The sequence below is a fragment of the Psammomys obesus genome, unplaced genomic scaffold (genome assembly GCF_907164565.1).
Source record: "Psammomys obesus unplaced genomic scaffold, mPsaObe1.curated_primary_1811, whole genome shotgun sequence".
Classification (NCBI taxonomy): domain Eukaryota; kingdom Metazoa; phylum Chordata; class Mammalia; order Rodentia; family Muridae; genus Psammomys; species Psammomys obesus.
In genome coordinates, this window is record NW_026596034.1 from 26,360,463 (window position 1) to 26,384,637 (window position 24,175).

At 43.5% G+C, this 24,175-nt stretch overlaps 1 protein-coding gene across 1 annotated transcript in view; it reads left to right on the forward strand.

Annotated features, from left to right (window-relative positions):
- The window catches only part of Hydin (HYDIN axonemal central pair apparatus protein), a 352,204-nt gene that overhangs the window by 81,063 nt on the left and 246,966 nt on the right, over window positions 1-24,175 (forward strand). Inside the window, exons 8-9 of the mRNA XM_055621008.1 lie at window positions 9,776-9,977; window positions 17,854-18,037. Coding sequence (XP_055476983.1) covers window positions 9,776-9,977; window positions 17,854-18,037 — 386 coding nt within the window. The remainder of the gene's footprint in view (window positions 1-9,775; window positions 9,978-17,853; window positions 18,038-24,175) is intronic.

Here is a 24,175-nt window from a genome sequence, read left to right on the forward strand (position 1 = left end):
AATGGGGACGTGCCTTCTACTTCTGGGGAGCAACCAAGGGCAGGAGCAATAGTCTGTAATGTTTGGGACTCTCCTGTGGACAACCCTGACCAATAAGTCAAAAGAGGACTTCTCGTGCCGCAGGTTGGAGTTCTGTTAGATGTCTTTGGCTCTTGGAGGAAGCATTGTCAGCCCACAGGAGACAATTTCATTTAACCTATATATGCATATTTATGTACAGACTTATGTATAGTTTGTTACTTTAGATAGCTAACTAATTCCTTTTGAGTTTTTCAGACATTCTTACTGTGATTTTACTCTCCTCCTGTATTTATCTCGCCTACTTAGACCCCCAACCCCTAATCAGACCTCCCTCTTTCCATTTCCCTGATCAGATCCCTTGTACCCTTCTATGTCCTCTCTATTGCTGCCCAACCCTATCTTACTGAGGCATTGTTTTGTTTTTTGGTTTGTTGGTTGTTTTGTTTTTCCTTTCTTGATTTCTGCAGTTACTCCTGAATATCTGCTCATACCTTAAGGTGGAGCTAGGAGCCTCTGATGACAGAGAGCATATGGTTCTTGTCTTTCTGGGTTTGGGTTACTTCACTCAATATCATCTTTTCTAGTTCCACCCATTTACAGGGCTAGACCCTAGGGAAAGACATGGGGGCTAGAGGACATTCCTTACAGAAGTAGACCCTAGGGAAAGACGTGGGGGCTAGAGGACGTTTCTTTACCTCTTCTTGTTTCAGAGATGAGTAAGCAACCTCCCCAGGGATGTTGAATGACTGTGTCTAAGTAAAACCTGAGCTTGGAGCCGAGCCCCTGCTGTGCCCTCAGCTGGCCCTGCCCTTCACATACCTGCACTGCCTCTGGTGCAGAGCAATGGCAATTTTAGTCTTGTCACTGATGTGCTGGAGTTATGGCTTGGATTTAAAGTGTCCCATAGGCTCATGGTCCCCAGATGCTGGCGATGTTCTGGGAAGGTGATGGAGCCTCCCTTAGAGGAAGAGGGCCACCGGGGGCAGGTTGTAGGGTTTTATAACCCAGCCTCACCTACCTCCTGTGGGCTCTCGGCTCCTGAGAGCAGATGCAATGTGACCAGTTGTTTCATAATCCTGTCTGTGTGCCTCTCTCACCACGTGGACTCCATCCTCTCGAACTACAAAGAAACCCTTTCTCCCTTAAGTTGTGTCCTATCAGGTATTTAATCACAGTGACAAGAAAAGGTGCTCACATGGCTGGTGAGCTCGGATTTCTCCATTTCAGCTTCCTAGACTAAAGAGCGCTGACCAGGAGTTTTGGTCAAGCAGGATGCTTATGTCAGTGGTAAATCTGATCCTGCTGTGACCAATATATGAGAAGCATTCACTCTCTCCATCAACTTGTTCCCTTGAGACTCCATGGCTCCCCTCATCTATTTTACTTCATATACCCACATCCTCTGTTATCTGCAAGTTCTGAAGCCACAGAATGGAATGTATTATGTACACAGCTAGCTTCACATTTAGTTTTGGAAAATTAGTTTCGTTCATGTTTGCCTTTGCTTGATTGATAGCGGTAAACCTGGCAAAATGTAATGAGACCTTCCGCGGAATTTATTTTTCCTGGGATGTAATAAATGATTCTAGCTATCCTGCACTGCAGCACTCAACCCCGGAAGCTGAACCAGAGCAGGAACAGGGAATCCAAGGAGGCTGTGCCAACACAGAGCCACAAGCCTCTGCATTCCCACGAGCGTGCCACTCCTTCCGTTATGTGCCCTTTTAAAGGTTATCTTTAGGAAAATGCATGTAATAAGCAAATGTTCTAACAGTCTGGGACAAAAACCAAAACCCAATGAGCTCTTGCTTCCTCCATGTCTTAGTTACTTTTCTATTGCTGTGATGAGACACCACTACCAAAGTAATTTGCGGAAGAAAGAGTTTATTGGGGGCTTGCAAATTCAGAGGGTGAATCCATGGGCATCATTGCAGGGAGCACAGCAGCAGGCAGCAGGGCTGATGCTGGGGTAGCTGCTGCAAACTTACATCCTGAGACACAAGCAGGAGGCCAAGAGAGAGACAGAGATGGAGAGATACAGAGAGGCAGAGAGCTAACTGGAAATGATAAGGACTTTTGAAACTTCAAAGCCCACTCCCAGAGACAAACCTCCACCGACAAGGTCCCACTTCCTAATCCTTCTCAAACTGTCCTACCAACTAGGAACCAAGCATTCTCATGGCCTATAGGGGCCATTCTCATTCCAAGTGGCACATTTCACTCCCAGGCCCCCCTAGGCTTGTGGCTATATCATAAAGCAAAATAACTTAGTAGGATTTCAAAAATCCCCAAGTCTTTCACAATCTCAACACAGTTGAAAAGTCTAGAGTCTCTTCTGAGACTCAAAGCAATCTCATAATTGTAACCCCTTGTAAAATCAAAAGGCAGATTGCCTACTTCCAAGATACATTGGCACAAACCACCCTTTGTCATTCCAAAAGGGAGGAATGGGGCTGGGCGAGGAAATATTGTACTAAAGCAAGACTGAAACTCAGCAGGGAAAACCCCATATCCTGCAGCTCTGTGTCTGATGGCAAGGGGGTTAGGTGTCCCCAACCTCCCTGCTTTCCTGATTGTTGCACACTTCTCTCTCTCAGGCTGGCTCCACTCCCTGCATGCAGCTCTCCTCGGCAGATACTCTACAGCTCTGGCCCCTCTAACATCTTGGGGTCTCCAGCACAAGCCAGGCTTCACTTTTACAACTTCATTCAGTGACCTGTCAGGGCCTCCATGCAGGAAGTCCCCTGTCACACACCTGGCCTCGGTGGGTCTTCTTGACTCTAGAGGATTCCACAGCCCCTTTACCGATGTACCCTTCATGCCGCTGAAACCATGTGGCTGATGCAGCCAAGTCCAGCTGCCTGCCTGACCCCCTTCCTTGGATTACATGTGGATGAGTTTTTCTTTATAGCCTAGGAGCACCTTTGTTTTAAGATCAGAAAACTCCATAGGCATTTCCTTTTGACTCCTTTGCTGGGTAGGGTCATGCCTCAAGGACACAGCTCTCTTTGTTCTGTTTCTTGTCAGGCCTTTCTCTAACCTTGTCATCTCTTTCAGCACAAGCCTTGGCTCCAACATTAAATTTCCTGATGTTCTTTTTCTCCTTAGACTGTACATTTATATTTCTTTTCACCCCGGTTGCTTTTTTAATTGTAGACCTGTTGAATGTGAAATTGTAGAATGTGAAAACACTATGCATATGTTCCTGTACATACATGCACAAGAACATATGTGCACATGTATGTATCTTAGGGCTTCTATTGCTGTGAAGGACACCATGACCATGGCAACGCTTACAAAAGAAAATAATTCAATTAGGGCTGGCTTATGGTTTCAGAGGTTTAGTTCGTTATCACCAAGACAGGAAGCATGGGAGAGTGCAGGAGAGTTAGCCGAGACTTGTAATCTGGATCCTCAGGCAGCAGGAAGAGAACTGGCTTGAGCTTCCAAGACCTCAGAGCCCACCCTAGTAGCACACCTTCTCCAACAAAGCCACACCTCCTCCAAAAAGGCCACACCTCCTAACAGTGCCACTGCCTATGGGCCTGTGGGAACCATCTTTATTCAAACCACCACAGTGTGTATATATAATTTTTGATTTTGTGTATATGTATGTGCGTGTATATTGAGGCCAGAAGCCAAAGCTGGATGTCTGCCTATTACCCTCCACATTATTATTTGAGATAAGGTGTCTCATTGAACCTAGAGGCACTGATTGCCTGGACTGGCTGGCCAGTGAGTGCGGGGCATCTGCCTGCCTCAGCACCTCCAGGGCTAAGGTTACAGGTACACACGGCCATGCATGGCTTTTACTCGGACGCTGGAGATTTGAACTCAGGTCCTCCTGCTTGCACAACAGGCACTCCGCTGAGTGAGCCATCTCCTCAGACCTAAAAATGCCGTATGTTATCTATTTTTTTCTACTGACTATTTGGGCTGTTCCTGATTTTGCTGTAATCATGGACAGTGCTGCCCTGAGCATCTTTGTACACTGTCATACAGCTGGATGAGATTTTCTCTTTGAATACAATTGCTGAGTTATAAAGACACATCATGTGAAGTTTTCCTGAGTCGTGACTACACCAATTTCTATTTTCTTCAGCAATACATGAGAAATTTTGTTTTCCACATCCTTCCCAATATTGTACCAAAAGGTACTGCCAGACTGTTTAATTTTTGTTAGCATACTTTATTACGGGATTGCGTCTCAGTTTATATTTATGGTAGTATTAGACTGCCTAGCAGTTTTACATGTTTATTGTAAGCCCTACCTACAATAATTCCTCTTCTCTTTTTCTTTTTTTTTCACTGAAGATTTTGGATGGATGATATAGTCAGATGCTTTAAAATATAATGAAAGAAACATTTGTAGAAGTATATATTTAAATTTTTGCTTTCTTATTTTCTCATTTACCCAACCCACTATCATTTTGTTCATTTCTTAGATAGCTTTTATGCAAATAAATGCAAATGTGAATGCATAGTATCTTCCTTCTGCACCAGAATATAAATTACAATATAGACTGTCCTACACACCATTTTTTCCACTTAATAATGTGCATACATATCCTTCCTCGAGGTTATGCTTTTTCTATCTGCACAGAGCGCTGCTTTTAGAGGGAGTAAAAAGTCTGTGATAGTCTTCTCTTGACCCATGAGTTGCTCTTTCACTTCCTGCTTATTAAGAATAGCACTGTCACCGGCCATGGTGGTACACATCTCCAAGACAGGTGGATCTCTGTGAGTTCAAGGCCAGCCTGGCCTACAAAGTCCAGGGCAGCCAAGGTTACACAGAGAAACCCTGTTTAAAAAAAAAAAAAACCTTAAAAAAATCTTAGGAAGAAAGAAAGAAAGAAAGAAAGAAAGAAAGAAAGAAAGAAAGAAAGAAAGAAAGAAAGCACTGTATGAAGCACCCAGCCCACCCACAGGATTCATTCCTAGGAATGAGACTCAGAGCCTGCAGTGTGGTGATTTTGGTTGATATTTTGGTTCATGTTGCCAAACTCACTCCAGAAATGGAGAAGGGTGAATTGTCTCATGTTCCCTTCCACTTTGACAAGAAATGACATTTTCAAACATTTTTCCCTTTAGTATCTATATTTGTGCTGTGGGGGAACTAATATAAGCTTATTTTTTATCTGTGTGTCTTTTATTAGAACAAATGTGTGCACATTTTCGAATATGTAGCATCTTTTTTTAATTTCTGGCTTTGCAACCTTATCCTGGTCTACTGAACTGTCATCTTGATTTTTAAAGATATATTTTTCTTTTCAGTAGCTTAACAATTTTCATACAATGTATTTTGATCATATTCATCATCTCCTCTAACTCCCCTCAGATCCATCTCCTTTGCTACCCACCCAACTTGGTGTCCTCTTTTAAAAAGACATCAAATACAGTTTGTGCTGCCTGTGGGCCCTTACAAGTGGGACCATCCAACGGTAGGAACCATACCTAACGCAGACTGACTGTCCCATTCCTGGCAGCTATCAGTTGCCAACAGCTCGTTTTCTAGAGCATTTCCTGCTTACCTCCCCTCTCCAAGCCAGGACGTTGTGTGGCATTAGCTTGTGCAGGTCTTGTTCGTGCTGTCATTAACTGTTGTCAGCGTATTTGTGCAGCTGCCCTGTTGGGTCTGGAAAACACTGTTGCCTTGTAGTCATCCACCACACCTTTCTGCCCTTTCTCCTGCAGTAATTCTTGAGCCTTGGGACGAGGAGGGAATATTATATAGACATTCCACTTAGGGCCAAGAATCCCACAGCCTCTCATTTCTTCTTTGTACTTTGGCCAGTTGTAGCTCTCTGTGTTCATTACCATCTACGAAAAGGAAGCTTCTGTGAGGAGGGTTGAAAGAAGGCACTGATCAATGGGTACAACACCAGTTAAGTCATTAGAAGTCAGTTTAATACTGTGCCAGTTTAGCAGAGTAATAGTAGTAGCTTTTTGGTGTCATGAGGCCCCATTTATTAATTGTTCTTTTTGTGCCTATATGCTCCTAGGGTCCTGTTCAGATAGTCTTCTCCTGTGCCTCTGAGTCCAGGCATATTCTCCACTTTCTCCTCTATCAGATCCAGGTCATCAGACTTTGTAGACTTTTAAAAATGTGTTTTGAATTTTGCAAATTTGTCTCCAACATCAATAAAGGACATGTCATTTCTTCCTTTGGTTCATGATGCATTTAAATCCAATGTAGGCACATTATTGTTTAAAAGCAAAGACAGCATTACAAAATGATCAAAAAATAAAAAAAAAAAAGACACTTTACCTTTAAAGGAACACTCATAGTTCTGGTGGCAAACTCTTCAGCTGAAATTAGGAAAGCTGGAAGATACAGAATGACATCTTTAAAGTGCTAAAGGAAAAAAAAAGTTAGACTGGGAGCATTTTAGCATTCTAGTGTCCTTGAAAGATAAAAACAAAATAATAACATTTTCAGACAAAAATTAAAAACCTGAAAAATTTCTATAGACTTCTTGGTTGTCATATTTTCCCCCTTGGTCAGGCTGAAGTTCTTTCCTTTTAAAATTTACACTGTTTCAGCTAACACATCAGGTATAATTCTATCTATGGATCCATTGAGGGTAATACCGTGTCTTTCTCTGCTTCCAGGACTTTGTCTTTGATTTCCTTGGGCTTTATTATTGTAATATATTTAGGTATGCACTTTCTTTAGTCTACTACACTTAAATTCCTTTTTTTTTTTGAAGTATGAACTAATTTTCTTAATTCCAGAAAATCCTTAGCCATCATCTCTTGAAATAATCGTGTTGGTTAGACATGACCGTCACCATTTTGAGGTCCTCACGAAACCCCGTGCTCGTGTTATTTCCTCATGCTGCCTTTTGTATTTTGTAAATCATAAAAAATTGAAATTTTCTTATTATAGATACTCCTTAAAGGTTGTTTTCCTCCTTCGAAGTCTTTTTTAAGATTTAGGCCTTTTTTTCCCTTGTAAGTCCTAGAGTGTGACTATTCTCCACGTTTTAGATCCTTTTTCAGTCTGCTGTTCTCTAGATACAGCTTCAAGATCCTCCATTGGTTCCTATGAACATGCTATGTGTAATTGATGTGTGGTCTCTATCTGGTGGTACCTGGTTCCCATTCTTGGTGAGCCCACTTCTGTTTTCACATGTTAGTAGTTCTAACATGTGGGGTTGCAGTTCTTTGAAAACCTCATTATTTTTGGCTATGTGCTGTTTGAAAATTTGAAATTTCAGAAGTAGATGCCTTCATCTAAAGCAGTAGCTCTCATCCTGTGGGTTGTGGGAGTCAAGTGTCCCTTTTGGGGGTCAAACAACCCCATTACAGGGATTGCTTACTAAGACCATCAGAAAACACAGATATTTATATTCCAATTCATAACAGTTACAAAATTACAGTTATGAAGTAGTAACAAAAGTAATTTTATGGTTGAGGGTCAGCACAACATGAAAAACTATATTAAAAGGCCACGACATTAGGAAGATTGAGAACCACGGCTCTAAAGGAAAATGAGTTGTTTTTCCTAGTATCCCGGGTCAGAATCTGAATGGCATAAACTTGAAGCTTAAAGTGTTCTGTAAGATAGAAGCAATTTCAGCAAGGTAGCTGATAGTATACTAGGGCCATTTCCTTTCAGTTCACCCTCATCTTGAAGGCATGGTTCTTTTTGAACCAGATTTTATAGGGAAGATCTTTTTATCTTGTCTATTAACTCATAAATGGAACTCAGAGTCATTCATAATTGAGAATATGCAAATGAGAACTGTGCTTTTACCAATTAAATTTCTTCAGAAAGTCTGTGCATGCTTTTATAAGTGCTTAAATTTTAATTATCTATCTCTATCTATCTCTATCTATGATCTATACATATATCTGTGTATAACTATTTTATCTATCTGTCTGTCTATCTACAATCTTTAAACATTAGACTCCAAGGCTGGATGCTTGCTTTTTCTTTAAGAAAAGTTTCTTTGATAAAAGTTGTAGGAAACCGTGAAAGCTAGTCTGCTTGGCCAGGACTAGGAACAGGAAAACAGACATGTAAATTAGTGTTAAAATAGTGAAAAATGACATATTTGGTCTGTATAATCTAAGTTACCACTGAGTTATAACCAGGTCTAGATTAACTGGCTTCCACCTGGCTCCATTGAACTGCTGCAAGAGAGCTCCCCCATGCCTGAAGCAGCTTCTCAGAACTCAGGTTATTAATTTGCCAAATTAGCTGTTTGACTCCTAGGTTATTGTTCATAAATAAAAAATGTTTTCTGGAAATAAAGGGTGACCGATCATGCTTTGGGGATTCTAGTCAAAACTTGCACAGCACGGATCCACAAAATGTATATCCTTTCCGTTTTTTAAAAATTGCTTTGTGTGTGTGTGTGTGTGTTTTCTGCATATCTGTCTGTGCATGTCTGCTGCCCACAAAAGCCAGAAGAAGGAGCCACATTCCCTATAACTGGAGCTACAGCTGGTTGTGAGCCACCATGTAGGTGCTGGGAATTGAACCTGGGTCCTCCGGAAAAACACCCAGCGCTCTTACCTTCTGAGCCATCTCTCCAGCCCCCTTCTCTGTTATAACATTAGAGTGATGTAGTCGCACACAGACTGCAGTCCTTGGGTCTGCGTCTTCTTCAGGCCTACAGCCTGGCCGGGAGGGCCATTCACCTCAGAATTACAAACACCTAAAAGGGAAAGGCCTTTGAGCTCCAGCGTGATCAGCCTGTTTGATGCAGACACGCACACAGGGCACAGACGTATATGCAGAGCGAACACACACACCAGAAAGGATATTCTTAAGGAATGCCCAGTGACTTCACACACCTCGGATGAAGATGCCTGCGAGTCTGCAGTAGTCCAGGACTACTGCTTTGCTGAGGGCCGCTCGTCCTGATAGTCTTTTTACATTACCTCGTGGTGTTTGTTTTTTGTTTTCTTTTCGTGTAACGTTGCCCAGGCACAGTGCTGTGTGCTGTTGTCACTTTTCCTTGGATATGTGATTCTGCTCAGTCAGTTTCTGGTTTTAAATTTACGGAGCCTGATTTCTGACCCCCATCAGGACTTCAATTCCCTGGTGATGAGCAGCTCTCCCCAAGTAGATTTGACTCCATTTTTTTAGAACCAGACACTAGCTCGTGCTGGAGCTAAAGACGAGGTAGGTGTTAATAATTCTGTAGTGCATGGTCTTGCCAGGCTGTGCACCTGATATTTATGAAGAAGAAGGTCCTTAGAGAACCTTCCCTAACAATTCATTGTGCGTGTGGCTTATTTTTCCTAAAATGACCAAAGAAGATAGTTTAATTTCCTGTCATTTCAACCAGGGGCAGTAATTGAGTTATCTGACCCTGGATTGATAGGCCTGGGGAGAATAAACTATGAAATGGTTGTTCTACCAGTCCCTAACCTTATCCTGATTTTTTTTTTAAAGACCAGAAGTATCACTCTAGAATTAGTCTCCTACATGTGTGCACACAGATGTGTTATACATGTCTGCACAGGCCTCAGGTCAGTGTCAGGTGTCTTCGTCAATCCACATTATTTTTTGACACAGGGTCTCGCCTTTAGCTTTATTGGATGGCCAGCAAGCCCCCAGGAATCCATTTGTGGCCCCATCCTCAGCGCTGTGGTTCCGAGCAGATGTTTGGCATTTTGTGTGGGTTCTGAGAAATTGAACTCGGGTCTTCATGCTTACATGGGAAGTACTTTATCAAGTGAGCCATCTCCTCATCCTAGAATAAGTCTTAAAGTGTGTTTCTACCTTGTTCATTCCTAGGTGAAACAGTATTTGTGCGTCTCTGTGGAACAGCCATAGATGTGAATATAAGACTGGACAAGAATTCTCTGACCATCGAGAAAACCTACATATCCCTGGTCAATCAGCAGACAGTAACCATTCACAATCGCTCTAATATCATTGCCCATTACCAGTGGAAAATATTTGCTACCCCAGAAGATGAGGACAAAGAAAAACTTAGGTGTGTAACAGAAACCACCTCTCCGCAACAGTGCAGGGTTAACAGAGGGGGGAAATCCAGTTAATGTCGGGGGACGGTGGGAAGCTGATTTTGACGGCAGATTCTTAGCCATCACAAACAATGTCCAAACTTGAGACACTGACTCTAGTGTGAGGTGCCCTTTGGGAACTTTGTAACATCAAATATTGTAGATGCTCAGTTAAAGTTAACATGGTTATAATGTAGTGATAATTAAAGATTTAATCAATTTAAAAATATGACAGTTAAAAAAAAAACAACAACAAAAATGACAGTCTTTACTGTTTTTAGAGCACTACTCTACACATGTGTATTTCTTTTCCCAGCCCTGACCAAATTTATCCACTCTTACAGTGAGTCCCCAAATAATCTGTTCTGGACTGACATCAATGTCATTTCATTTTTCTTTTTCTTCTCTCTCTCTCTCTCTCTCTCTCTCTCTCTGTGTGTGTGTGTGTGTGTGTGTGTGTGTGTGTGTGTGTAAAAAGGTGCTCCCAGAAAATAGGAAGAATGCAGGTAAAGAAGGTTTAAATGTAATGATTTTTATATTCTTGGTTTCTGCAATACTGCCCAGTCTCTCTGGGCCATGTAATTTAATAATGATTTCTTGGTGGGATCTTTAATAGTCTGCTTTTTAAAAAAATGATACTTTGGATAGCAACAGAGATTAGAAAAATGTAAAAACCTGCTGGCTTTTAGCTCCCTACCTCACAGTTACGTTCTGGATGTTTCTTTTCATCGACCCCTCCTGGCCTGTCTAAAGCTGTGCTTTCACTTTATCTCCTTCCGACCTCTCTGGTTTTGCCGTTCTCATTGAATTTTACTTCAGTCCCTGTCTCCCCATTTTCATGAAAGATCAGCCCTGGGAAGCTTCAAGGCTTCAAGGCTTGTTTAAAACCCAGTTAGTGTGGAATAAAAATAAAAGTCTTAGGTCCCTGGTGAGCGGACAAAAGTCCCCCAGCACACTGTCTCTAACCAATCAGAAGGACCCAGAACAATGATGGGACACAGTGGGCAGAAGCTGGGTCTACCAGGAGATGAGCTTTAATCACAGGATTGTCGCCGTGCAGAGAAAAGCTTTTCCTGCCTACAAACCTCACTAGACCTCGTGGTTTGAAATGCCAGTGGTGTATGTACTTTTACATCACTAAACCTGTTCATGTGTAAGTTAACAAATACTAATAAAAATGAGAAATATCTTAAAAAGAAACGCAGCATTTAAGAATGCAGAGAGAGCAGCGTCCCCCTTGCTCCATTTGGCCCGATTCTATAGCTGATGATGAACTTGCAGCAGCCACTGGAAAGGCCCAAGCTCTGTTAAAGCTGGAGTCAGAGCAAGGACAGAGAAGGTGAAAGGGGACACGTGGCAGCATGTCCACAGCTGCCCTCCATGGTAGAGCATTTTGGAGAGGAGAAATTGCAGCTTTAACTTCAACCATGTCTCCATGAGGCTGGTTATAGTACCAGGCCAATGTCCAAAAAGTATCAGTTAAAGGTGTTTTTTGTTTGTTTGTTTGTTTGTTTTTTGTTTTTTTAAGAAAAAGAAAGAAAGGAAATGGCAGGTACAGACAGTGCCAGACAATCCGACTAGAACTTCAGACACAAGTTCTGTCTTCACCTCACTTCCCCTGACACTTATGCCCTTAGCTTATATATCTAAGATATATGTGTGTCTATACCTGTCTGTCTGTCTATCTATCTATCTATCTATCTATCTATCTATCTATCTATCGCTATCATCTAAATCACCTGTTTTATTTGTTTCTTTGCCTGGTTGGGTTTCTTGGGTTTTGTTTGTTTTGTTTTGTTTTTTGTCTTGCCTTGTTTTGTTTTGAGACAAGACCTCATGTATCCCAGACCGGCCTCAAACTCACTGTGTAGTCAAGGATGATCTAGAATTCCTAATCCTCCTGCCCCTTACCTCCTCATAGCAGGGTTTACAGTTATATGCTACCTTGTCTGGTTTTATCAAGTACTGGGGATTCAGCTCAGGGCTTTGTACTTGCTGGGTAAAGACTCAAACAAATGAGCTAAATCCTTGACCACGTGTATGTGAATGTGTGTCTGTGTGTGCATGAATGTACCTTATTATTTTGAAATGGGCTCTTTCACTGAACCTGGAGAATGCAGACTTGGCTTGGTTGGCCAACAGTCCAGAGGTTCCCCTCTTTCCACATCTGCAGTCCTGGGATTATCGATTTGCATCCTGTGCCTCGTTTTTCCCATGGGCTCTGGGGAAGTGGATTCTAGACTTCACGTTTGTATGGTACGCACTCTCTCACCTGAGCTATCTCCCAGCCCCACCCACTTTCCCCAGAAAGTGTATAGTGTGTATAGTGTATAACTTTTCTTAAGACATTTGCGTTACAGATATGTAGACAGTGAACTTGGATCATATTCATCCTCTATTGCTTTTAGGTTTTTCTGGTCTCTCCGTTTCAACATCCCAGTAGTCACCATTTCAGTCTCACATCCTTTTTATCTTCCCTTTGTCTAGCTTCTAGATCTGAAAAGATGCACGGTACTTGTGTTTGTGAGGTGACATATTTCACATAGCGTGGTGATCTCCAGTTTCATCTGTGCTCCTGAAAATGCCATAATTACATGCTTCTTTATGGCTGAATGAGGTTCTCTCTCCATATATATATATGCTCTTTAGGACCATGCCCAGCTTTTAAGCAATGAACTAGAACAAACAATGGCTTTGGATCTCTAACTAGGATTCTCTTCACTTCCTCTTTGGGTGACACATATCAGCGTAACTTATTTTTTTACCTAAGAAAAGAGTCTACTGAATGCTTTCTGTGGGCCAGAACAGGGAGCGGACTAAGCCACCTTATGTCTGATCCTCTCCCTTTTCCCTTTCCTGTTCTTCGACACAGTCCCAAACATGCCTCAACTTGATATGACTATTCTCGACTTGGATCCTTGTCTCTGAAAGAATTGCCAATAAGTACCCGTTCTCTCCAAACAAGATCCCCCTGAGAGCTGTGTGCGCTTCACTGAACAGCGAGTGTGGATGGCGGTGCTTTGTGCAATGGCTGTGGTTTCCTTTGTTGCACATTCTCGGGCGGGTACCTGCCCACCCCCCGCAAAAAAAAAGCAGCAACAAGAGCATTAACTAGCAGCACACACCCCCACACCCCTCTTGTGTTCCCTAGCAAGGCCTGAGCAGTTGTCCCTGACACAGTCCTTCGTAGAAGTGATGCCCCTGCCTCCGACGAGGAGCACAGCAGCTTCTTGCTTCTCTCCCCCTCTTCGTTCAGCATCTCTAGCTTAAACTCGTAGAGCAGCTGTTCTCACCTGTGGGCCATGGCCCCCTGGGGGGTTGCACATCAGATGTCCTGCATATCAGCTATTTACATAATGATTCATAACAGTAGCAAAATTATAGTTAGGAAATAGCAATGGAATAATTTTATAGTCTGGGGTCACCACAACATGAAGTATTAAAGGGTCTCAGCATCCTAAGGACCCAAGATGTAACATAAGTGTAACTTCTTACGTGAGACTCTGGTGCCTTCCCTGGCTATTTGCTGGCTATTTGCAAAGCTGCTTCCATCTCACACCGAGGCATTCATCTACAAGCACGGAAACTTGCTCAAAGGTCACTGTAAAAATGTAACACTTCTAACAAATGGCCTCAACTCCTGTTCCATCCATCATGGCATCTTGCCTACAGAATCTTGGTGATCTAAGATGTGGCCATCTCTTTTCCTAGTGGAGGAATTTCGGCCCCAGGAAATAGTTTATGCTTTCCATTCTGGGAAGAGTACCCTTACTCCCTGCCTGTCTTACTGTATTGAAGCCTTAGGACACATCTCTGGGCTTAGAACTGTGGGGCTGTTCCCAGGCTCCAGGTTCTGGCCAGGAAGATACCCCTCCTCTAGGAAGAAACTTTAAAATTGTTCTTCTCAAGAAAAGAAAATGCCTTAAGAACCTGAAATTAAGGACCCCATTTTAAAAACCAACCTTTTGTTCTATTTCTTGATGTTTCTCTGGAGCTAGAAAAAGACATTCATCGCTTCAGAAAAAAATGTGCATCCCTCCTTTCTTCCTTGGCTGTGTCCGGCTGAACACACTCTGCAAGATTCTTTCAGACTCATTGTCCTCATGTCCCTGTATTCAGAGACTCAGCGTGGGCCTTCACATTGCTCCCAATGTCTCCAGAAGGGTCACAGTTTCCAGAGCAGGTGGTTCTAATTTCTACATTTGCTCAAGACATCACAGCATTCTCAACAGACAACCCACACCGTGATTAGCAGGGATTTATTTCATGGCATTCAGGTGCAGGAAATGGCACGATTCAATCTTAATTGATATTTAAGCCTTCCACCTGGGTTACTGTAATAAGTGTGATTCAGTTATGTTTAGGAGCTCCTTCCCTGGTGTCATACAAAAACAACAACTACAGAAATCTCTAAAGACTTAAATGGCACCCGGTAAACAGGACAGCGGCCTCTAGTCCTCCACTTATCGCATTGTCACTGAATCTCTCCTTACTAGGGTCACACAGTCCGTTTGAAGGTGATGTCCCCATTGGTTCCATTTATTCTGTTCCCGTTATAGGGAGACATGGAAAGATTTCTCCCAGCTCTGAAGGCTGTGGAACTTACTTTTTGGTCTCTTCAACATCCAGTTGCCGACTTTTGTTAGTTACTTGCCTCATTGCAGCACAAATACCTGACAAAATCGCCATGAGAAAGAGTCTCACAATCGTTGGGTTCAGTGCGTCCTGATGGGGGGGGTCGTGGGAAGAGAAGTGTGAGGCAGCTGGTCACATGACATCCACAGTCAGGAGGCAAATGCTGATTAGCTCTTGGGTTCTTCTTAGTTCTCCTTTTAATTCAGTCAGTCCGGGAGCCTCCCTGGTGGACTGGGGCCACCCGCAATGAGGGTGTGCGTTCCCATCCAAATTAGGCTGCTCTGGAGGATTCCTCAAAATCTCAATTCCTAGGGGTTCCAGATCTTGTCTAGTTGACACTTTTACCATTCCATCACCTTTTATAGCCTGCTGCAAGGGCTGGCCATGGGTAAGATTCATATACTCACTGAAAAACAAGGATGGCCTTTTTAAAAAGGCTTCCTTATGAGGCATCTCCTCCTCTATAAAACTGAGCCACCTCAGAGGCAAGAAACTACAGTTATCAACACGATAAGATGGTGAAGCCCTTCACAGGCATGTAGCACAGGCATCAGTGTGGCTCAGGGTTACTGCATATTCTCAACTAGGCCTCCGACTCCTCCTCAAGGGCAGAGAGAGGACATCTGGGATTTCCCCTTCTTCCTTCTACCTTGTTGTGGCTGTTACTGATCCAAAGTCTCATAGAAAAGGTGCAGCTGTTGGGAATTTTTGTTTCACTTTCTAGTGGAAGAGTTAAGTTCATTGTAACCCTGTAATCATCATTGTTATCCTCACTGACACAACAGACCTTGTATTTATTCTCTTATATTCCATACCCCATTGCTATACAGTCTCCTGGACACCATAGTATGTGTCTTTTTAGGTGCATCTACTCTCATGGAATAAATACTGTTTCAGAAAATAGGTGTTTCAATGGCTAGATGTGATGTTCTGCATCCTATTTTCTTCTGTTTTATTAGGCTCTGTGTTTTAAGGCCCTTCCTGGTACTGTGTGTAGCTAACCTGCTCCCTTGCTACTGCAAGATGGCCCGTTGCATTGCGTCCTTTCCCCATGCCTCTCCTGGAGATGGAGCTCTGGGCTCATTCCTGCTAGTGTTCGCAGCTTGGGCCACCGTGGAAACACCTGCTAGGCTTCAATCTGAGGACTAATTCACGTTGAATTTTTAACTTGACTTGTTTTCTGATTTAAAAGAAACCGTGTAGTGAATATATATATAATTCATTTTCCTTAAAATTACATCAAAGATTAAGATAAAAAAATATTTGTTCTAATCTTATGACCCAGAGACAACCTAAGGAATATTTTAGTATATGTAAGTGTATTCATTTGCAAAATGAGTATGCTTCCCGCCCCCTTTTACTCTTTTTTTAAAAATAAAAAAAATGGGGTTTCTCTGTACGTAATATTTTGTAATTTGAGATTTATCTCCAGAAAACTCTGCTTAGGACACTGGAAAGATGTCACCATGATTAAGTGGCCTCACTGGTATTGCAGACGACCAGGGTTCAGTTCCCAGAATCCACATGGTGGTTCACTGTTCTCTATAACTCTAGTTCCAGGGCATCAAGCCCTTACATACAGTTTACCCACTTTACTTCCCCGTATTGTAAAGAAGGTCAATGTAGCTCTACCTTTGTTTCTTTCTATGATTGTTTTAGAATTTATTACTGCAAGTGCAGTTTCTTGTTTCAAATTATATTAGTTACTTTTCTATTGCCATAATAAAACACCACAAACAAGGCAATGTACTTTTTAAAAAAGTTTTAATTGGCTTACAGTTCCAGAGGGTTAGGATTCAGTATAGAGTAGTGAAGGCGTAGAGGCAGGAACAGCTGAGAGCTGAGAGCACACTGGGAATGGCCTGGGCCTTTTGAAACCTCAAACACTGTCCCTGGTGAGACACCTCCTCCAACAAGGCCACGCCTCCCAGTCCTTCCCACATAGTTTCAGCAAGCAGGGACTGACTATTCAAACATGTGAGTCTGCAGGGGCCATTCTCAGTCAAACCACCACACAGATAATGTGCAATCTGTAAGCCTTTCAGATGGTTGCCAGCTAGCAAAATGAAAAGAACCAGGTTCCTTTCATCCTGAGCTGATATGGCCAGTGGCACAGGAGGACCGCTGTTGGTTCCCTTGGATACTGTTTCCCACCTAGAAGCAGAAGAGAAGTGCAGGCTGCTTTCTTCCTTGGATCTGGAACACACCACCAAGCTCATTTATTTAGTTTCCTTGTGTTACATATAGCCAAAGGGCTCGGAACATTATTTAAAAGAGCCATTTAACAAAATGGAGCCTCTGGTTCATACGAGGTCATCTGGAAAGTCGGAGCTGAGGAACTCGGTGACCCCAGGTGCCCATTCGACACTCACTTGCTAAATATGAGCTGTCACCAGGGTCACAGCAGTGCAGTGCTGAGGACGGGGGCAGGTGTCCAGCAGGAGAGCAGAGCCCGGGTGAAAGGAGACCTCAGAAAGTGAGGGCAGCAACTGACTGTGGCAGACCGTACGAACTGGAGAGCGAATAAAGGAGACATCTTCTAGTGTGCATCAAGCATTGTACAAGCTTGGCATCTTAGACACTGTGAATGCTTGACCCAGGCAACAAGATGGTACCGAGAAAGCACCCACCCTGTGCCAGGAACTGAAACAGGACCTGGGTCACCATTAAGCCCCATCTCTTAGATTAGGAACTCTGTTCCCATCAATTCTATTTTATGGGAACAGGCATTAAGGTTTAGAAGACCAGGGCAGCTCCCAGAGTCTCAGAGCTAGGAAATAGATTGTAAAATCAGTATCTAAACCCAGCCCTCACCAGCTCCATTCCCTAGATAACTAATTGCTAGGAAAGAATTAAGGCAAGGCAAATTTAACAGGAACAAAGTCATCCTTTCCGTGTGAGAGATGGGGCAGATGCTAAATAATTTAAAAATAAGCCTGGAAAACACAACTATCTAAAAGGAAATATTTGTTCAGATACATTCTGGGAAGAAATCCCAGAGGACTTCTGGAAGGAGGTGACAAAAGATCATCAAACTCTGAAAGTTCTGAGAAGGCAAAACAAGGTCACCTGCTCACTGCAGACTCGGGACAAAGAGGGACCACCCAGGGGAGATGTGAGGATATTCCCAGGAGAGGAGACTGGAAGCAAGCCCCTGTACACAATTCCTCATGGCGTCCCACGGTGACCCTCACATTTCCTCATTTTCTTTAGGGTCTGTGATGATCTGGACGAGGAGGAAAGGACTGAAACCAAGGAGTTTCTTGAAGATTGCATCTTGGATGAGTCACTCCGAGAACACATTTCCGTACTCTCCCGCACCTTTGAGAACCAGAGGAATCAGGTTCTCGAAGACAGCATGATGTTTCTGAATCACATTTTCATGATGGAGCCCCTGGTGAGCACCCGGATCCAATCTGACCGTCTAGTGAACACAGTCGGGGGTGGGGCGCAGGGCTGCTGCCCCTAGATTCTCCACTCTGGGGCAGCCTAGCAAGTCCTGAGTTGTGGGGCCTCGATTGTTGTGAGACACTGCCTGAGGGTTGATGGTGACAATGCTACCAGGTCACACTTTCTGTGCCCCGGTCACAGTGGTCCCTCGTGTGTGAAAACGCTTGCGTTCACCCTCTAGCTGCCCCGCCGTGACCACCAAAACTGTCTTCAGTCAGACACTTCTAGATGTCCCCACGTAGACTAAGCTCCCGAGGACTGAGAATGACTTTGTCTTCAGCTCACTCAGTATAAGCAGTTATTGATTATATGGTCTGTGCCAGGAACCACGTGCAGTGGGCACCCATGTCTGACTTCACAGGCTATCCAGGGCTGTCCACCGTGGACTGAGTCTACAGAGCAAACTCAGTACCGCTCTACTTGAAGGTCTCAACATGAAAGCAGGGGGCCTGGGGGGACGCTTCAGAGGTTAAGAGCACATACAGGTTTTGCAAAGGACCCAACTTTGTTCCCAGCTGCCTGTGGCTCCAGTCCCAGGGGATGATGCCCTTCCCTCTCCTGGCTTCATAGGCACCTGTATGCATGTGGTGCACATACATGATATCACACATGTACATGCCCTAGATAAAAATAATGCATCCTGTTGAAAAAGTTTCTAGCAGCTGTGGGGTGTGTGTGTGTGTGTGTGTGTTATTTGTGTGCCTCGTGTGTATGTAGGTATATACTTCATGCATGTGTCAGAGGAAGACATTATTAAGCGTCTCCCTCTATTGCTCTTCACTTTATTCCCTCAAGACAGGAGAGCTAACCAAACCTGAGGCTCACTGTTTCAGCTAGACCAACCGGCTAGCTAGCTGCCGGGATCCACCAGTCTCTGCTCCCTAGTGTCTGGGTTTCAGGCACACATGACCACACCCAACATTCTTATATGGGCGCTAGGGATTTGAACTCTGATTTCCATGTTTGATCAGCAAGCACTCTTGCCCAGTGATCCATCCCCGAGCCCTGCTGACAGATTTTTTTTTTTTTTTAAATTTGTTGTGTGCTGTGTATTGGGATACCTGCTTCCTGCTTAGCAGGCATAGACGGGTGTAAGGCTAGCACCCACAACAGGAGCTGAGAAAGTCCAAAGCTCGATCTCCTTGCCTCACTGTTGCCATTTAAGCCGGATGGTGAACAAACCTGTAGGACGTGCCACTGTCTTAGCAGATTGTTGTCCTTCTATCTCTGTTCCCAGGGCTGAATTGAGAAGCAATAGGCTCTACATATGCTGTGAATCTCCGAGAAAGTACTGTCTCCTTGGAGGCATCCTCTGGGTGGTCATTTTCTGTGACCCACTGTGCAAGTCACTGGAGACGAGGCCCTTCTTCCCTGGTCCCTTTACCTTCCCTTGTAGCCAATTCTACCACTTTCAGGGCTCCTTTTGGGTCATCCTACCTTGTACATGTGAGAGAAAACATGTGGCTACTTGTCTTCCTGATATTTCATTAACATGGTGACCTCTGGTTCTCTCTCTTTTCCTATAAATGACACTCCATTTTATGGATAGTCCATCTTTTCTCTATGTGTTCATCAGGCTGATTCCACACCTGGGCTATTGTGACTAGCGTTAATAAACATGGGAATGCAGGCTTCTTTATGTGCACTGACTTCATTTCCTTTGGGTAATGGCATACATTGGCACATGGCAACGCTCTTTTTTTATCTTTAAGTATGATCTGTCTTGTTGTCTGTCTATAGTTGTTATATTAATTTGCATTCTCAAGGTAAGTTATTTATTGATCTTAAGCCTGCTGCTTGAAGATCTGATCATTCTGTATGTGTGCGTGTACTGTGGTCTCACCTTTAAATTACTTTGGAAGCAATTTTATAAGAAAATCATGCTATTTCTCTAGCTTCGTAACACATAAATTTCTTCCTATAGAGAGCCTGGCTTTCTGAGGCAGGTAAACGAGTTACAGTAGTCTCAGCTGAGAGCTTTGGAAAGGATTCACAGGAGAAGGGACCAGAACTGGACATCAGAGAAAGGCTAAGTTTTAATTGAGTGGAACGGGAGGGGAGTGTTCCCAGTTAGAGAAATGATGGAAGCCAGGGGGAAAGGAAACACACTGTTCAGAGCAGGCTGAATAACAGTGAGCAGAACAGAGTGAGCAGAACGCTTGGGAAGATAATCAGAGGGAAGGTAGCCTATCACGTGCAGCCGACAGGTTCTTGTCTCCCATTGCTTTTCTGGAGACCCTGGATGGGAGAGACAATAACGTATGTTCTTTGCAAAAGCAGTTTGGGGGCCAAATGAATTTGGGAGAGAAGCTGTGTGGAAAGAGAAGGTGATTGTCCAAGCGGCAAAGTTCAAACAGCACTTTTCCAAGCATCATCAGACCCCTCCCATAGCATAACCCCTGGGGCTGATGTTCTGAAGGTCCCAGCTTAGCCGGTGCTGAGGGGGATCTGAGACACATCACCGGAGAGTAGCGTGCTCAAGGGGAGTCAGAACGTTTACCCTTTTACCCATGTGTGGCTTGACTTGGAGGAGGGTGGCTAGAAGGAGAGTTGAATGGTACAGGTTCGTCAGCAGGCGGTGGCGGAAGACAAGGGGCAGAATAAACAGGCCTGCAGCCAAGATCAGGGTGATTTCAGGAGGGTAACAGCGGCCTGGAACAGTCCCAGGGGTGGTTCGAAGGGAAAGGAGATGGCAGATATGAGACATGGCCAAAAGGAAGACACAACATGCTTTTTGATTGGCCACTGAGCTTGAGATAGTGTAAGGGTTGTTGATCTCATTGGAGTGACTGGGAGAATTATGACATCTTTGATAGAAACTGGCAAATTAATAGGTCTGGTCTGGGTATTAGCTTTGCAGATATTAAATGTGACATAAACTAACCATCTTTTCTCCCTCAGCTTGAAGGTTCATTTTACATTAATGAACTTTGAGTATTGGGAATCAGTCACTCATATTTTTTGACTCATAAGTTCCAAGTCTTTGATTCTGAGTCACACTCTGAGATCATAAAACTAAGAAAAGCCTTATCCTCATCCCCAGTATTTGACCCAGTACTTATAAATGGATGGATGGATGGATGGATGGATGGATGGATGGATGGATGGATGGCAATCAGAAAATATTAGTGAGTTTGGCTCTGAGCATGTCAGATTTGAGATTACTACAGATGTCCAGGAAGCTTCAGAAATGTAGGCCTAAAATTGGTTCTGGAAAGGGTCCAGAGAATTCAGAACCAGAAGCAAAATTTGCGAGGACACTGTAGCGGTCCTTATCAAAGCCATGAAAATCAGATGGAAATTCTAAGAGTGGAGGGATAAAGGGCAAGTTTAGAGGCTATAAGAGCATCTCATGAACCCACCTCAAGGGGGAACCAGGAAGAGCGGATACTGGGACCTCGGAGTGGGTGGAAGAAGAGAAGACCCACTGAGTGCTTCCTCTACACACAGGCCACCTGGGCCTGCACCACTGTCTAATGAACTTATGAATATTGTTCACTATTGGGCCTCATATCAAATGACCACTACCTACTTTCTGACAGCTCAGCTGTGCATTGGTGATTAGCTCTTTTTCTATGGTTTGATCCCAGTTAAACAGCTTCTTGCAGCAGAAGCAGAAAAGATTAGGAGCGAGCCACGTTACTAGCTGATCTAATAACCAATCTCTGCCGTATTCTATCTTCTTGTGATGGGCTGGCTGCTCTGCCTGTGGCCATGGAGGAAGGGCTGATGTTCAAGGGAGGTGAACATAATAGACAAAAGCAGCAGACAAGCAACAAAACCAAAAAGGCCTAATACTGTCGGGTCTGAATAGAAATAAGAAACATCATCTTATTTTACCAGGTCTGCATCTATATAGCTTCATTCTTCAAACGCATCAGCTAAGTACTAAAGCTTAGCCTAGCCCCGCGTATGGGCTGTGTGCTCTGCATATTGAGCATTTTACGGGAACATTGTTCCAGCTTCAGCAGCTCTTTCCACTTAAAGCAAGGAGATTCAAGATCATAAAATCAGTCTTGTCCCTAAATTGCCCAAAGGTGGTGATGGGTTTGAATTTAAATCTCACTTTATTGATATTATCTTATGAGGAGTTTGGCTCAATCCTGGAGGAATGAGAGGCCCCAAATTCTGTGGTTCTTATGGTGTTACAGCACCCTCTCCCATCCGGTCCTTTGGTGGCTTTATGAGACTGCCCCCATAGGTTTATATTTGGATTCTTGTTCCCCAGTTGGTGAAACTTTTTGGGGAAGATTAGGAGGGATGGCCTTATTGTTGGAGGTATGTGACGGTGTGTAGGCTTTGAGGCTTCAAAAAACTCTTGCCATCCCCCGTTAGCCTTCTTGCTCCTGTTTATAGCTCAAGATGTGGGCTTTCACTATTCCATCTGCCATCACTTTGCCCCACCATCATGGATACAAGCCCCCTGCAGCCTTTAAGCCCAGCCAAGTGCTTTCTCTTATAAGTTGCCTTAGTTGTGGAGTTCTGTCACAGAAATAGAAAAGTATCAAAGATGGCTCTCATGTCTTAGCAAATCTTCTTGTTCCCATTCTTTATGAAATGAGCCCATAAACATGGCCATCAGGTCTGCTGCTTGAACGTGTGCGTGTATACATATGTATGTATATACATATTTACATATACATCTACAGAACTCTAGGCCTGCTTGTGTCTCCTACTTCCTTAGGGTCTGGATAGAGGGGAGGCTGGCCAATGCTCTACTGATGTGGAGCTGGGATTTTGTCATTTGTGAGACTTAGAAGTGTCCTTTGGTGGGGGAAAAAGAGGCATCAAGGAACTGGAATGACCAGGAGACAGAGATCAAAAGGAACTTTGTAACATTGTAGTTAATTATTTTTTGATATTTTAAAAGCAATTAGGATTGCTGTGTACTCACTAGAGCATGTGAGGCATAACTATTGATCCAAGTTTCTCATATACCAATACTTTTGATAACATCTTGATATCATTGATAATTTCTTGACATAAGATAGCTTGATAATATCTTAATGTCATTAGCTTGGCTTTTTCCATTTATTGCTTACCAGGGAAGCATGGAGTTCTGTAAACCACTGATGATTTGTCAAGCTGCCTGCTTCCATATGAGGTTTTTCTCATCTTCAGAAAGAACCTGCCAAACTGAGTCTATTATGCATGTTTTGTGCCTTCCAGAAAAGCAAATGGAATTGACTGTTTCATAAATATAATATTCAGTTGTGCCTGGTGGACCATGTCTGAGCTGAACTTTGATGGTCTCATTCTGTTATTTCCTCTGCTTGGGTCCCCTGGGTCACCCTGGAAGAGAGAAATACAATAGACAAAAACTCAGTTCTGAAAATTGAAAGGCGAGAGACTATCACAGGGCAAAACTAGAGCTTTTGCTCTCCATGGGCATCTAGCGATCCTTGGAGACCTCAGCACAGATGTAACCATTCCATCTCTGAATGGTGGTGCTGCCAGCTCAGGTCACACTTTGAAGACACAGCAATTTTCCGAACCTGGAACGCTTGGCATTTTCTCCAAACAAAATTTAATTTTTTCTTTTGGAATATTTAAATATTTGAATATTTAAAGATATTTTCTCAAATAGTGCTAGCTGCCATTCCCAGTTAGCCTTCTGCCTCCTTCTTATGAATCAAGAGGTGGGCTTTCAGCTATTCTGTCTGCCATAGCTTTGCTCCACCATCATGGACTGGCCCTCTGCAACCATAATCCCAATCAAATGTTGTCTTTCATAAGTTGCCTTAGTCCTGGTGTTCTGTCACAGCTATAGAAAAGTAACGAAAACTGGTCTCATGTCTTGGCAAACCTTCTCGTACCCATTCTCTGAGAAACGGGGCCCATCGGGTCTGCTGCTTGAACTCTGAGGGGTTAGACTCCTAAAATGAGCTGGCCCAACATTCCTGCTCCACATCTCCTCCATCAGAGCAGACTCGACCCAACAACCCTAGGGAAACCGGAGCGCATCGGAAGGAAGAGAAACTTGATCATTCCTTTCCTCACTGCGCAAGGAAGACTAACCCGCACTCCAGTGTCATTTAAGCCTGGGAGAACCGTGCTGCCCCAGCAATTCCGACTTGGTGAGCAC